At 45.7% G+C, this 12,580-nt stretch overlaps 1 protein-coding gene across 1 annotated transcript in view; it reads right to left on the bottom strand.

Moving 5' to 3' along the window:
• Window positions 1-408: 408 nt before the first annotated feature.
• Window positions 409-12,580, bottom strand: part of LOC143106408 (TBC1 domain family member 10A-like) — a 65,671-nt gene continuing 53,499 nt past the window's right edge. Inside the window, exons 7-9 of the mRNA XM_076270682.1 lie at window positions 7,018-7,207; window positions 3,639-3,793; window positions 409-1,689 (exon numbers count right to left, since the gene is read on the bottom strand). Coding sequence (XP_076126797.1) covers window positions 409-1,689; window positions 3,639-3,793; window positions 7,018-7,207 — 1,626 coding nt within the window. The remainder of the gene's footprint in view (window positions 1,690-3,638; window positions 3,794-7,017; window positions 7,208-12,580) is intronic.

Here is a 12,580-nt window from a genome sequence, read left to right as displayed (position 1 = left end):
GAAGAGGAGGAGAGACGAGGAGAGAAGAGGAGGAGGAAGAGAAGAGGAGGAGAGAGGAGGAGAGAAGAGGAGGAGGAAGAGAAGAGGAGGAGAGAGGAGGAGAGAAGAGGAGGAGGAAGAGAAGAGGAGGAGGAAGAGGAGGAGAAGAAGGAAAGAGGCAGAGGAGGAGGAGAGAGGAAGAGGAGGAGAGAGAAGAGGAGGAGAGAGAGGAAGAGGAGGAGAGAGGACTAAGCTGTGGTCCAGAGGTCCAAACAAAGCCAAACCTGTAAGTGCATTGTGTGTGTGTGTGTGTAGTGTAGTGTAGTATGTGTGAGTGTGTGTGTGTGTAGTGTAGTGTAGTATGTGTGAGTGTGTGTGTGTGTGTGCTCTGTAGGGGCTACAGGTGTTTGTGTGTGTGCTTTGTAGGGGCTACAGGTAGGTATCCTCTGACTCCACACTCTCAGTGGAGGCGTGGAATGAGGAGGGCGGGGCCTGGTCAGAGGGTGTGTGGCCTGTGCTGGGTGGGGGCGGGGTATGATCACATGGGGTGTTGTCTGTGCTGAGTGGGGGCGGGGCATGATCACAGGGGGTGGGGTCTGTGCTGAGTGGGGGCGGGGCATGATCACAGGGGGTGGGGTCTGTGCTGAGTGGGGGCGGGGCATGATCACAGGGGGTGGGGTATGTGCTGAGTGGGGGCGGGGCATTATCACAGGGGGTGGGGTCTGTGTTGAGTGGGGGCGGGGCATTGTCACAGGGGGTGTGGTCTGTGCTGGGTGTGGGCGGGGCCTGGTGGTCCAGCGCAGGGAGGTCCGAGGGGTCGGCAGGTGAGTCACTAATGGGGGCGTCGGGGTCAGGGGTCACCTGCAGCACAGAGGCTGCGTCAGGCTCACTGATTGGCTCTTGCTGTGGAAGGCACTCTGTGATTGGCTGCAGGTCCTGTGGTGGAGGTGGGGTCTGGCTGGGGGCTGGAGGAGGCGGCTGCGGCTGTGTTGCAGGGCTCTCTGGGATTGGCTGCGGCGGCGGCTGGTAGAACATGGGCGGGTGCTGGCGCTGAGGCTGCGTTGTGATTGGCTGTTGTGGTGGCGAAGGTGGACTGCCTATTGGCTGCTGCTGCTGCACCGAGGGCTGCCCGTTGGCCTGCAGCTGCTGGGGGGGCGAATGCTGGCTGCTCATTGGCTGCAGTGAGGGCGAGGGCTGACTGCTGATTGGCTGCTGCGGAGGCGGCTGATAGAACATGGGCGGGTGGGGTGGAGAGGGGCAGCGCGTGGGGGCAGCGGAGGGGGGCAAGAGCGGCGGTGCCTGGTCAGCAGGTGGGGCAGGTGGGGCAGGTGGGGCATCGGCCGCTCCCTCGGGCTGCGTCCTGGCGTGGGGAGGGGGCGGCGCAGGGGTCAGCCGGGGGTCGGAGGGCAGTGCGTAGGGGTTGGGGACGTCGGGGATGGGCTTGGGGCTCTTGCGGAGAGTGGCCCTCTTCTTGGCGGCGCGGCTGAGCGTGGGCGTGCCGGCCGAGGGGTCCAGCGGGGACTGCACCACGATGGTGGGGTTCTGGTAGAGGTCCTGCCGGCTGTGCGGCTCGGCGGCCATGACGGCCAGAGCGCCGTGCATCCTGGGAGCCGACTTGTAGCTCAGCTCGCCGTGCTTCTTACGCCAGCGCTTCAGCTGCACGTGATTCTCCCGCTCCACGTCCCGCACAGACACCGGACACTCCAACACCTGAGAGAGAGAAATATGACATGAAAAGCAACGTCTCGACACCGGACACTCCAACAACTGAGAGAGAGAGAGAGAGAGAGAGAGAGAGAGAGAGAGAGAGAGAGAAATATGACATGAAAAGCAACGTCTCGACACCGGACACTCCAACACCTGAGAGAGAGAGGGAGAAATATGAGATGAAAAACAACATCCCGCACCGACACCGGACACTCCAACACCTGTGAGAGAGAAATATGAGATGAAAAACAACATCCCGGGTCCGTGTATCATTCGTTCATTTAATATTCAATTGAGAATCAAAAATGAAAAAAATAAAATAAATTACTTGTTATTTCATTATTTGTTTATGAATGTAATACAAACAAACAACTAACGCGTTGTTTTCCAGGCTTTTGATTTCATGGTCAGATCAAAAGTATAACGTTTAAAAAACGGCCTCAGGGCCGAAACTGATTTTGATATTTATTCGTTCCGATCTCTGTGACCTGGAAGTCTCTCCGAAGTCACTTCCTTGGTCTAGACCTGTCAGTGTTCAGTGTTGGCAACTTAGTGACTTTGTTGCCAGATTTAGCGACTAATTTTGGCCATGCCTGGGCTAGCGACAGAAAATATTGTCTAACAACTAGAGAGAAATTGGGCGACTTGCACAACAATGGCAAACTCGGTTTCGTTGTTGAATCGTCAAAAAATCATCTCCCTTCTCATGCCTGTTTCGTTTATGAACATCGCGTTCGTCCAAAGCGTTGCCCCATGATTAGGCCTATAGAAGTAATGACTGGCTTATGTAGTATCAGCCCATGTTATGGAAGTAGATGTTAGATCTATCAGCTCAGATCATCATTTGTCGACAACGTCGTTGGAAGGCAGCCAGCTGCAGTAGCCCAACTTCTGGTGAGATTACACCAGAGACAAGAAGTAGCTATGGCAGGACACACATCGTTCAACCAGCACATTGATCAAAGGAAAGTGGGCTACAACTTCATTCACAAACAGAGCAAATCATTCAGATCGAGCCATAGGCATAGCCTCGGGCGGGCCTAGGCCCGTCTGCTTGTCAGTCTTGCCCGTCCAATTAGAGGGCTTTCCTTCGTTTACGTTCACCATCTAAAAAAGACGCGCAACTCAAGCTAGGCCTACATTCATGCATTGTTTTGCTCCAGTTGAAAATGTTTCTGCCTAATTTGTCAGTTGTGATCAAATGCGTTCAATAAATTCCACTGTCATAAATATAACATGCCGATTAATATTTGTATGGTGTATCTCATATAGGCTTATCTTATGTTCAATCAAATTGGCTTTGCCCACCCGTTTTTTTCTGTGCCAACCCATTTGAACATTTCTGGCTATGCTACTGAATCGAGCATAGGCCTACAAGTAGAAAAACCTATTTGTTTAGACTGCCGACTGAGGGGAAAAAAGAGATTCTGTTGCTCTGTCCGAGTGGTCATTTAAATATAGGCCTTTGGGTTAAATTGTGTGTGGTAAAGTTATAATCGGACTGGTAGGCCTAGTCTGATTTAACACTGCAAAACAGAAGCAGCAGCTAGCAATGGAAGTCAATAAATAATTTCCGGGTCGGGAAAAATAAATATCAAAATCAGTTTCGGCCCTGAGGCCTTTAAATGTTCTACTTTTGATCTGACCATGAAATCAAAAGTCTGAAAAACAAAGTGTTCTTTGTTGGTTTGTATCACATTCATAAACAAATAATGTAATAACAAGTCTTTTTTTCGTTTTCTAATTTTGGATTCTCAATTGAATATCAAATGAACGAATGATACACGGACCGTCCCGCACCGACACCGCACACTCCTGGGGGGGGGGGTGTGAGATGAAAAACAAGCAGGCGGGAAAGTGGCGGAAAACAGGAGCAGCTCCATGGACTCCTACTGTGTGTGTGTGTGTGTGTGTGTGTGTGTGTGTGTGTGTGAGAGTGTGTGTGTGTGTACCTGGTGCACCAGGTATCCCTCCTGCATGTAGCGAGGCTCGATAGCTCTCAGCAGCTCCATGGTCTCGTATTGGCCCTGAGAGGCCTTCAGCTTGTCCTTGGTCCCCAGCATACTGCGCAGCAGCACCAGCCCAACACGGAAGATGATCTTCACTCCTGAGATAGAGAGAGAGAGAGATGGAGGGAGGGACGAGGGGGGGGAAGGAGGGAGAGAGAGAAAGAGGGAGAGATGGAGGGAGGGAGGGGGGGAGAGAGAGAGAGGGAGAGAGGGAGGGAGGGGAGAGAGAGGAAGAGATGGAGGGAGGGAGGGGGGAGAGAGAGAGAGAGAGGGAGGGGAGAGATGGAGGGAGGGAGGGGGGGAGAGAGAGGGAGAGAGGGAGGGAGGGGAGAGAGAGGAAGAGATGGAGGGAGGGAGGGGGGAGAGAGAGAGAGGGAGAGATGGAGGGGGGGAGAGATGGAGGAAGGGAGGGGGGGGAGAGAGAGAGAGATGGGGTAGAGAGAGAGAGCGGGAGAGAGAGAGAGAGAGAGAGGGGGAGATGGAGGGAGGGGGAGGAGATGGTGGGCAAGAGAGAGAAAGAAAGGCAGAGGTAGAGGGAGAGAGATATTTTATGTTGTCGTGATAACGACAGGCCGACGGTAGCCTAAGTCTTTTTAAGTGTTATTAAGCTGACAACTAAACAAAAAGGTTCACAAACATACTTCTTTTTTCAAAATGCGTTTCTTTCAATACCACCCCGGTGCTAAAGTAATATGGGTAGTATAATATAGGGTAGGGTAATATGTAGGGCTGGGATAAACGATTATTTTTTAAACGATTAATCTAGCGATTATTTTTTCGATGCATCAATTAATCTAACGATTAATTTTTTAACAGTCCGATTCGATTTTGATTCGATTATCGATTATCTCCCCATTAATTGACTAATAGCAACTTATACATGTTGATTTACATATCTGAATGAAAAAACATGAATTCTTTAACATTGCAATATATGTTTGTTGCTCTTAAGATTCCAAAATAAAAGACTATACAAGTGCAAAGTAATGCATTCTTAGTCAGAGGTAACATTCAATAAAGTTCAGTAGTGTATAGGTCTAATTGAGTGCCTGTCACTTTCACTTTAAGAGTTTGTGAGGGAATCCTTGCAATTGACCGATCCCAAGCCCCGCCCCCTTTTACTATGTCACAATGAGGACTTCGGAGGACCTCGGTCAACTTTGAATTTTCTAGTGTCCATTCTGTATGACAATACGCCGGTTATGCGAATGCTATAATGCTTCTTTTGCAAGTAGCCTAAGTAACTAAATAACTAAAGAGCTCAAAAAGGTTCAAAGATAAGCCTGAGATACTTGTAGAAGTGACATCCGATATCCTGACTGTGACGTGTGAAACGTTAACACACATAGGCCTAACTTTGCATAACTTTGGATAGGCTGCTACACTTTTCAGTAAAGAAATCTGAGTGTGTACGAAAATGTTCCCTTTATTTGTGTTCATAACTACACACAAAAACATAACTAAATCTGGTTTCCACTGATGAAACGACAACATAAGCCTACGCAAAAAAATATACCTACCTTGCAGGAACTGAACTCGCACATTCATACGATTGGAAGACGCGCAAAAGGCTACAACTTTCAATCACGTATCGCCTTACACACATCAAGAATATACTTTCAGATTTGCTACCTTGCCATGTTTAACTTGGGATAGAAGACTGTTGACAGAAATAAGCTAATGATAATTTTTTCAACAAACGCAATAATAGCCTACTGCGATGCATTACTGATGGCTGAACGAGAGATAGCCAATGTCTTCTAAAGATCGAATCATGTGCAGATTCAAAACTATGCCTTGCTATAGGCTATGCTCGAAATCGCCAATATTAGACCTAGCCTACTACATTGCCCACGTTTAAATTAATTATAGCATAATGATGAAGTCTAGTGCAAGACAAACCACGTCTGCAAACTGCAGATAGCCTATAGGTAGGACATAGATGTCATGCGTGATATGGGTTTGAACTCGGAGTGGGTTCTTTTCAATACACTTGTATCATGTTTATTTGAACTCCTTCTAAAGCAGCCATTCAAAATAATAAGTAGACTCTCGGCCTACCGAAGAGAAGCTATCTCTCCACCTCCCCAACATGAGCTGCTTAACAGGCTAGTCACTCTCCCAAGTTGCGTGGGAACTTGGATCTGCAGCACTTAGTCCCGTCTTCTATTAATCCTCGAAATATGGTTAGATTTTGTTATGGACACGTCAACACCATATGTTCGCACAGACCTGTTTATTGAATCAGAGTCATATCTGCAGCAAATAAGGTAAACTACCTGCTTGTGATAACGTGCTAATTGTTTATCCCCAGTTAACATGCATCCTATTAAGATCCACGACACCGGATTGGTTTGTCCTCAATTTGTGGTGTTCCACCTCGTTGATAACAGCGGACATTGTGAATGTGTCCATCTGCATACTGAAGGCCTTTCTGACCTCTGTTTTTTGAATATATCAATATTACTTGACGCCCAGAAATTCAGCATACACTGTTGCACTCGGCTAAATGGGGGTGCTGCGTCCCCATGTTGAACACGCGTTCTCGCCGGTTCTCGCACACTTTCCTGCAAACTTGTCCGACCTAGCAACAGTAACTATGGGACTGACAATGGGAGGAGGGCCTTGGGATCGGTCAATTAACATTAACACAGTTAAAAGGCTGCTGATGTGTGGATGCAATTCATAACATAGTTAGTTCAAATAACGGTTCGTACGTCTCCTTGGGACAAGCACTTTTGAGTCTTGGAAAGCGCTTTTCCATTTACATCGGGATTTTGCATTCAGAGTCAATAAAATGAGCCCTGCATGAGTGACGAAATACAAGCAGCTGTAAGTAAGCATGCTAAACATGACATCCAAACAGTATTCTAACGTTAACTTTGAGATACTGCTTGATTGCGTAACTTAGTTTAGTCTCCTCAATGTACTAAGTTATGTTGTGATAAGACATTAGCAGAGTTTACTTTAACTTTAATGCAGCAGTTTTGAACAAATTTGCGCAGCATGGTCACGATGCTAAGCGGATGTAATAGCAATTTAAAAAAAAATTCTATGCAAAAAATTCTATGCAGTGCTTCTATGTGGCAACAACAATCGTGAATATTTTGTTAAATGCTCATGCAGAGGAGGAGGAGCAGCGGGCTCGTTAGGAGAGAGAGCGGGCGGGGCGAGGCGGGGCGAGCGTGCGTGCGTGCGTGCGTGTGTGTGTGTATGCGTGTGTGTGTGTGTGTATGCGTGTGTGTGTGTGTGTGTGTGGTGCGTGTGTGTGTGTGTGTGTGTGGTGCGTGTGTGTGGTGTGTGTGTGTGGTGTGCGTCTCACCATCACACAGGAACATGTCCCAGACGCGCAACACTGAGGCCCAGGGCAGCGTGCGGGAAAAGGCGCACATGAACCACTCGGTCATGTAGAGGATCGGCTCGATCTTGTGCTTGTCCAGGTGCCGGTACGCCACTGGACACACTCGCTTTAGCAGCGCATACAGGATCTCCCCGTCCAGCTGGATGGCCTCCTGGACACACACACACACACACACACACAAGCGCGCACAAGCGCACACACAAGAAAATACTGTTTTTGAGTCCCATCGTTGCAAATCTCATATGATGATGCATCTTTCTACAAAATGGTTTGTCTTCTATATCATTAAGTTATTCAATAGGCTAAACATATAGCCTTACATCAAAGCTTTAGGCTGAGGTCATTTTGATCAGCTACACCCAACGAGTGGCAGAGAGAGCATGATTTTTAGGCTAACAGAGATTGTTGAGTCACATCGTTGCAAATTCCATACGATGCTGCATCATTCCACTACGCACCAGTGGAGGGCTCTTGTTTCGCCCTGAAGGGACTTATTTTCCCATAATGACCGGCGTTCTATACATTATCCCGCTTATTACACGGCTACTTGCCAAAACGAAACAATAAACTCCCCACGATATGACTCTTTAGCCTACATAGCCTAGGCTATAGCCTATTTGTTACCGTTTCATCGTGGCTTTTGGTGAAAAACAAATAGGTCGCAACAACACACACTGAACTTGAATCAAACATTCTTTAGAACACAGCTAATCAACCGTCCGCTTTCACTTTTGAATGAAGTTCCAGTCCTTGCGTAGTGATATGAAACACGTGAAATAGAAGCACAAAACCCATTTTCCTTGACAGTGGTCTGTTATACTTAAGCAACGGTCTGTTATTGAGAATTAGCAGACCGATGAACGTTGGGAAGGCCCATTCAAGTGAATGGAGCATTCTTCAGTATTATGAAGAGCCGTGTAATAATATATTATAGTATTCAGTATTCATTATTGAATGCTTATCTGGAGTGATGTTATTCCCGATCATCCTATTGTTAAAGCAGGCATCCCTGTGGGCATGTAATTGGGCTAGGGGTTTTCTACAGGAATGGCATATTTGAACGGGCCCTGCACTAGTAGATTTAACGCATATGCTTTATGTAATGCACACAACTGTAATGGACAAGAGAGTTTAAAAACACTTCCTACAGTGCATACGGAAAGTGTTCATAGTGCTTCACTTTCTCCACATTTTGTTATGTTCCAGACTCATCTTAAAATGGATTCATTATGAATGTCTTCATAAAGCATTATAGATGCCAGCTTCATAGAAAGTTTTTTTAAATAGTTGTTGTCATGCCATGAACTCCCTCACATACATAAACACTAGGGGTATGAATCTCTCATGTAAAAGACGATACGATTCGCATCTAGATACATGGGCACGATTCGATACAAGAAAAGATACATGTTCATAAAAAACGATTCAGTACGATTCGATGCGATGCGATTCGATGCAATTCGATGCAGTTCAAGAATGGAAAGCATTCTGAAAGATTTTTTTATCATTTGCTCAAGGTGCACTGCACATTCATTTTATAGGCCTATTATCAGTTATCATGGTCATGGTTGTCAATTAGGCAAAAACATGTGTGAATATGATTATCTAAACTGAGGTTTGTTTCATATACTGTATTGAAATGAAAAAAGAATAGTCTACATTTCAGTCAAACACAGCAGCCAAATACAACATTTTTTTATAGACTTTATAGATTTTATAGAGTTATATCTGATTGTTTTCATGGAGCTGTAGCCTTGTTGAGGTAAGACAATACCAAAATAAAATAAAACAGTGCTTAAGGCACTCTTGGCCTTTTCTCATATAGCCTACAAGAATAAAATAGGCCTACAGATCAATGAACTCTCTGGGTTTATTTTGTTCCAACGGTAGACCTAATGCAGAAACCTATAATGCCACAAGTCTGAGTGAATATGAACAAAATAATTGGCTAATAATTTGTGCATCGTTTTAGCAAGGGCCAAATTATTATTTAACTTTAAGGAAATCCCTTCATTAAACGTAAGGCTTTACTCTACAGCAGTGTTTCTTAACTGGTGGGTCGGGACCCAAAAGTGGGTCGCGGAACCGTTCTGGCTGGGTCGTGGAGCTTGTGGATTAAAAAAAAAAAAAAGACAAACCTGTCGAGTACTTTAAAAGGTTACATCAGGAGTTGAAGACTTCACAAATGTAATGCCAAACATTAGCATGCTCCAAACAAGTAGACCTGCAGATAGGCCTACTGTGCATGTCTTACCCTGTAGTTTACCGTATCTGTTGGTTTGAACTAGGGCTGTCAATCGATTAAAAAAATTAATCTAATTAATTACATACTCTGTGATTAATTAATCTAAATTAATCGCATATATATTTTTTGCTGTGAAAGTATTTTACATATTTAAATTCAAATGAATCATTGAATAATCAGCATTAGTGACATTAAAGTTCAAAAACTCTTTTATTATTATTTTCACTGTTCAAATAATTGCCATAATAATCTATGATATGACCTAATATGCTGAGGAAATAAGTTCAAAAGTGCTTCGGGAAGACGCTTTTTTTTCACATACAAGGCATTTCAGGCCACAGATATAACCTAGGGGACACAATGAAAATAAAACACTCCCCTCAATGTCAACACTTATTTCTTTGCATTGATGTGCGACTATAGAGTTGATGAACTCCGGTGATATGCAAATTCCTTGCTGCAGACATTGCAGAGGACTTTATTTTCAACACTTTATTTTTTAAGAACACCATCAGGCCGTTTTTTAAAGAGTAAATGTTCCAATCAATGATCCAGGCAGCACGTTTTCTTCTCTCTCCTTCATTTTACAGTCTAATTTTTACTGACTAGAACGGCTCGGGGTCAAAGGTCATACGGAATCGATTAATCTGCACTAATTTTTTTAATCAGTTATTTTTTCTCAAATGAATTAATCGAAATTAATCAGTTATTTTGACAGCCCTAGTTTGAACACTAAACAAATATATGGGTCGCGACTAAATGAACATGGGAAACTGTGGGTCCCAAAGCCAGACCAGTTAAGAACCACTGCTCTACAGACTATCGTTGCTGTTTAGTGTTTCATTTCGCGCTGGATTTTGAAAAACAAAAGAGTAAAAACTGTAAAACAAACGACCGAGTGCGAGTTGTCACGTGCTTAAGTTGCAGTAGATGTATGGGTAATGAGGTCATTTGACAACTTTGGGCAATGAATGTAGCCAAAAACGAACTGCATTACCCACAATTCCGTGCCACGTATAGTTTCAAAACCGGACGTGGGTTGGAACGTAAATGAGAGTCTGACGGCTCCCACACACAGCTGCGTTCCGTCAATGCATGCCAGTGGGTGTTCCCGACGGTAGCTATGCAAATGACTTGAAGTAAAACCGTAATGTGATTGGTTGGTGCTGTCCGTAGATTGGCTTGATTGGCCGGTGCCGTATGTTGGTGCAGCAACAGCTGAACTCCTCAACGCGAGCGGCGGGAGAAACCCGACGCGACGGACCCACAATTCAGTTGGGCAACGGATCACGTGAGCCCATGTAAAGTGAATGGGATGCGTCTCCAGCAACGCGAAGCACGCAGCTGTGTGTGGGAGCCGTGAGTGAGCAGAAAAGGTTGTGAAAACCGATTCGTAACAAGTAAATCGATATAACGACCGGTTCATTCCAGTTTTATTCCGATACGGGGCTTCACGTATCGATGTATCCGTATCTTACACGTTAAAAACGGATACCGATACGTATCGGTTAATCTTTACACCCCTAATAAACACTCATGCATGTAACACAGTCATAAAAACAAACACATACACACTCATGCATGTAACACAGTCATAAAAACAAACACATACACACTCATGCATGTAACACAGTCATAAACACAAACACATAAACACTCATGCATTTGGAATGCAACCCCTGTGATCACAAGTGATGTCACTCCGCTGTCATGGCAATCTGTATGGAATGTGAAGGATGCCGCTGACATCATTCACTACCCGTTGTGACTGTTCTCCTCCACTAGATGGCACCACCACCCTTCTGTGTGATCACTGATCAACTACACCACCCTTCTGAGTGAGATCAACTACACCACCCCTCTGAGTGATCACTGTTCAACTACACCACCCTTCTGAGTGATCACTGTTCAACTACACCACCCTTCTGTATCAACTACACCACCCTTCTGAGTGATCACTGTTCAACTACACCACCCTTCTGAGTGATCACTGTTCAACTACACCACCCTTCTGAGTGAGATCAACTACACCACCCTTCTGAGTGATCACTGTTCAACTACACCACCCTTCTGAGTGATCACTGTTCAACTACACCACCCTTCTGCAGTGCAGTATATATATAAGAGACGTTCTAATGAGGAGACACAGCACTCAAAGAGACGTTCTAATGAGGACACACAGCACTCAAAGAGACGTTCTAATGAGGAGACACAGCACTCAGAGAGACGTTCTAATGAGGAGACACAGCACTCAAAGAGATGTTCTAATGAGGAGACACAGCACTCAAAGAGACGTTCTAATGAGGAGACACAGCACTCAGAGAGACGTTCTAATGAGGAGACAGCACTCAAAGAATCCTGCATAGAGATGGGAAACACACTCGTTCACACACTGACACGGGTGAAAAGCGGGTTATTATTATGTAAGCTATCGTTCCCATGGCATGTCGTCAGAGGGTGCAGATCATTTGTCTTTTTGTCCATCTTTCCTTCCTCCAGTCCTGACCCCTCACACATACACACACACACAGTACACACACACATACACACACACAGTACACACACACACACACACACACAGTACACACAGTACACACACACACACAGTACACACACACACAGACACACACACACAGTACACACACACAGTACACACACACACACACACACACACAGTACACACACACACACACACACACACAGTACACACACACACACACACAGTACACACACACACACACACACACACACACACACACACACACACACAGTACACAGTACACACACACACACACACACACACACACACACACACACACACACACACACAGTACACACAGTACACACACACACACACAGTACACACACACACACACACACACACACACAGTACAGACAGTACACACAGTACACACACACACACACACAGACACACACACAGTACACACAGTACACACAGTACACACACACACACACACACACACGCACACACACGCACACACACAGTACACACACACACACACACACACACAGTACACACAGTACACACACACACACACACACACACACACGCACACACACAGTACACACACACACACACACACACACAGTACACACAGTACACACACACACACACACACACACACACACACACACACACACACACACAGACACAGACACAGACACACACACGCGCACTCCAGTCCTAGCCCCTCCTCCTAATTAATGTTGTGAGGGAACGAGGACGGAACGAGAGGAGGATGGAGGGATGAAGGAGAC

The sequence above is a fragment of the Alosa pseudoharengus genome, unplaced genomic scaffold (genome assembly GCF_046254945.1).
Source record: "Alosa pseudoharengus isolate Yale_2024_CS ecotype anadromous, Long Island Sound unplaced genomic scaffold, YU_APseudo_1.1 YU_APseudo_1.1_scf_6, whole genome shotgun sequence".
Lineage (NCBI taxonomy): Eukaryota > Metazoa > Chordata > Actinopteri > Clupeiformes > Clupeidae > Alosa > Alosa pseudoharengus.
Note: the sequence above shows the minus strand (reverse complement) of the source record. Positions and strands in the feature narration are given on the sequence as shown.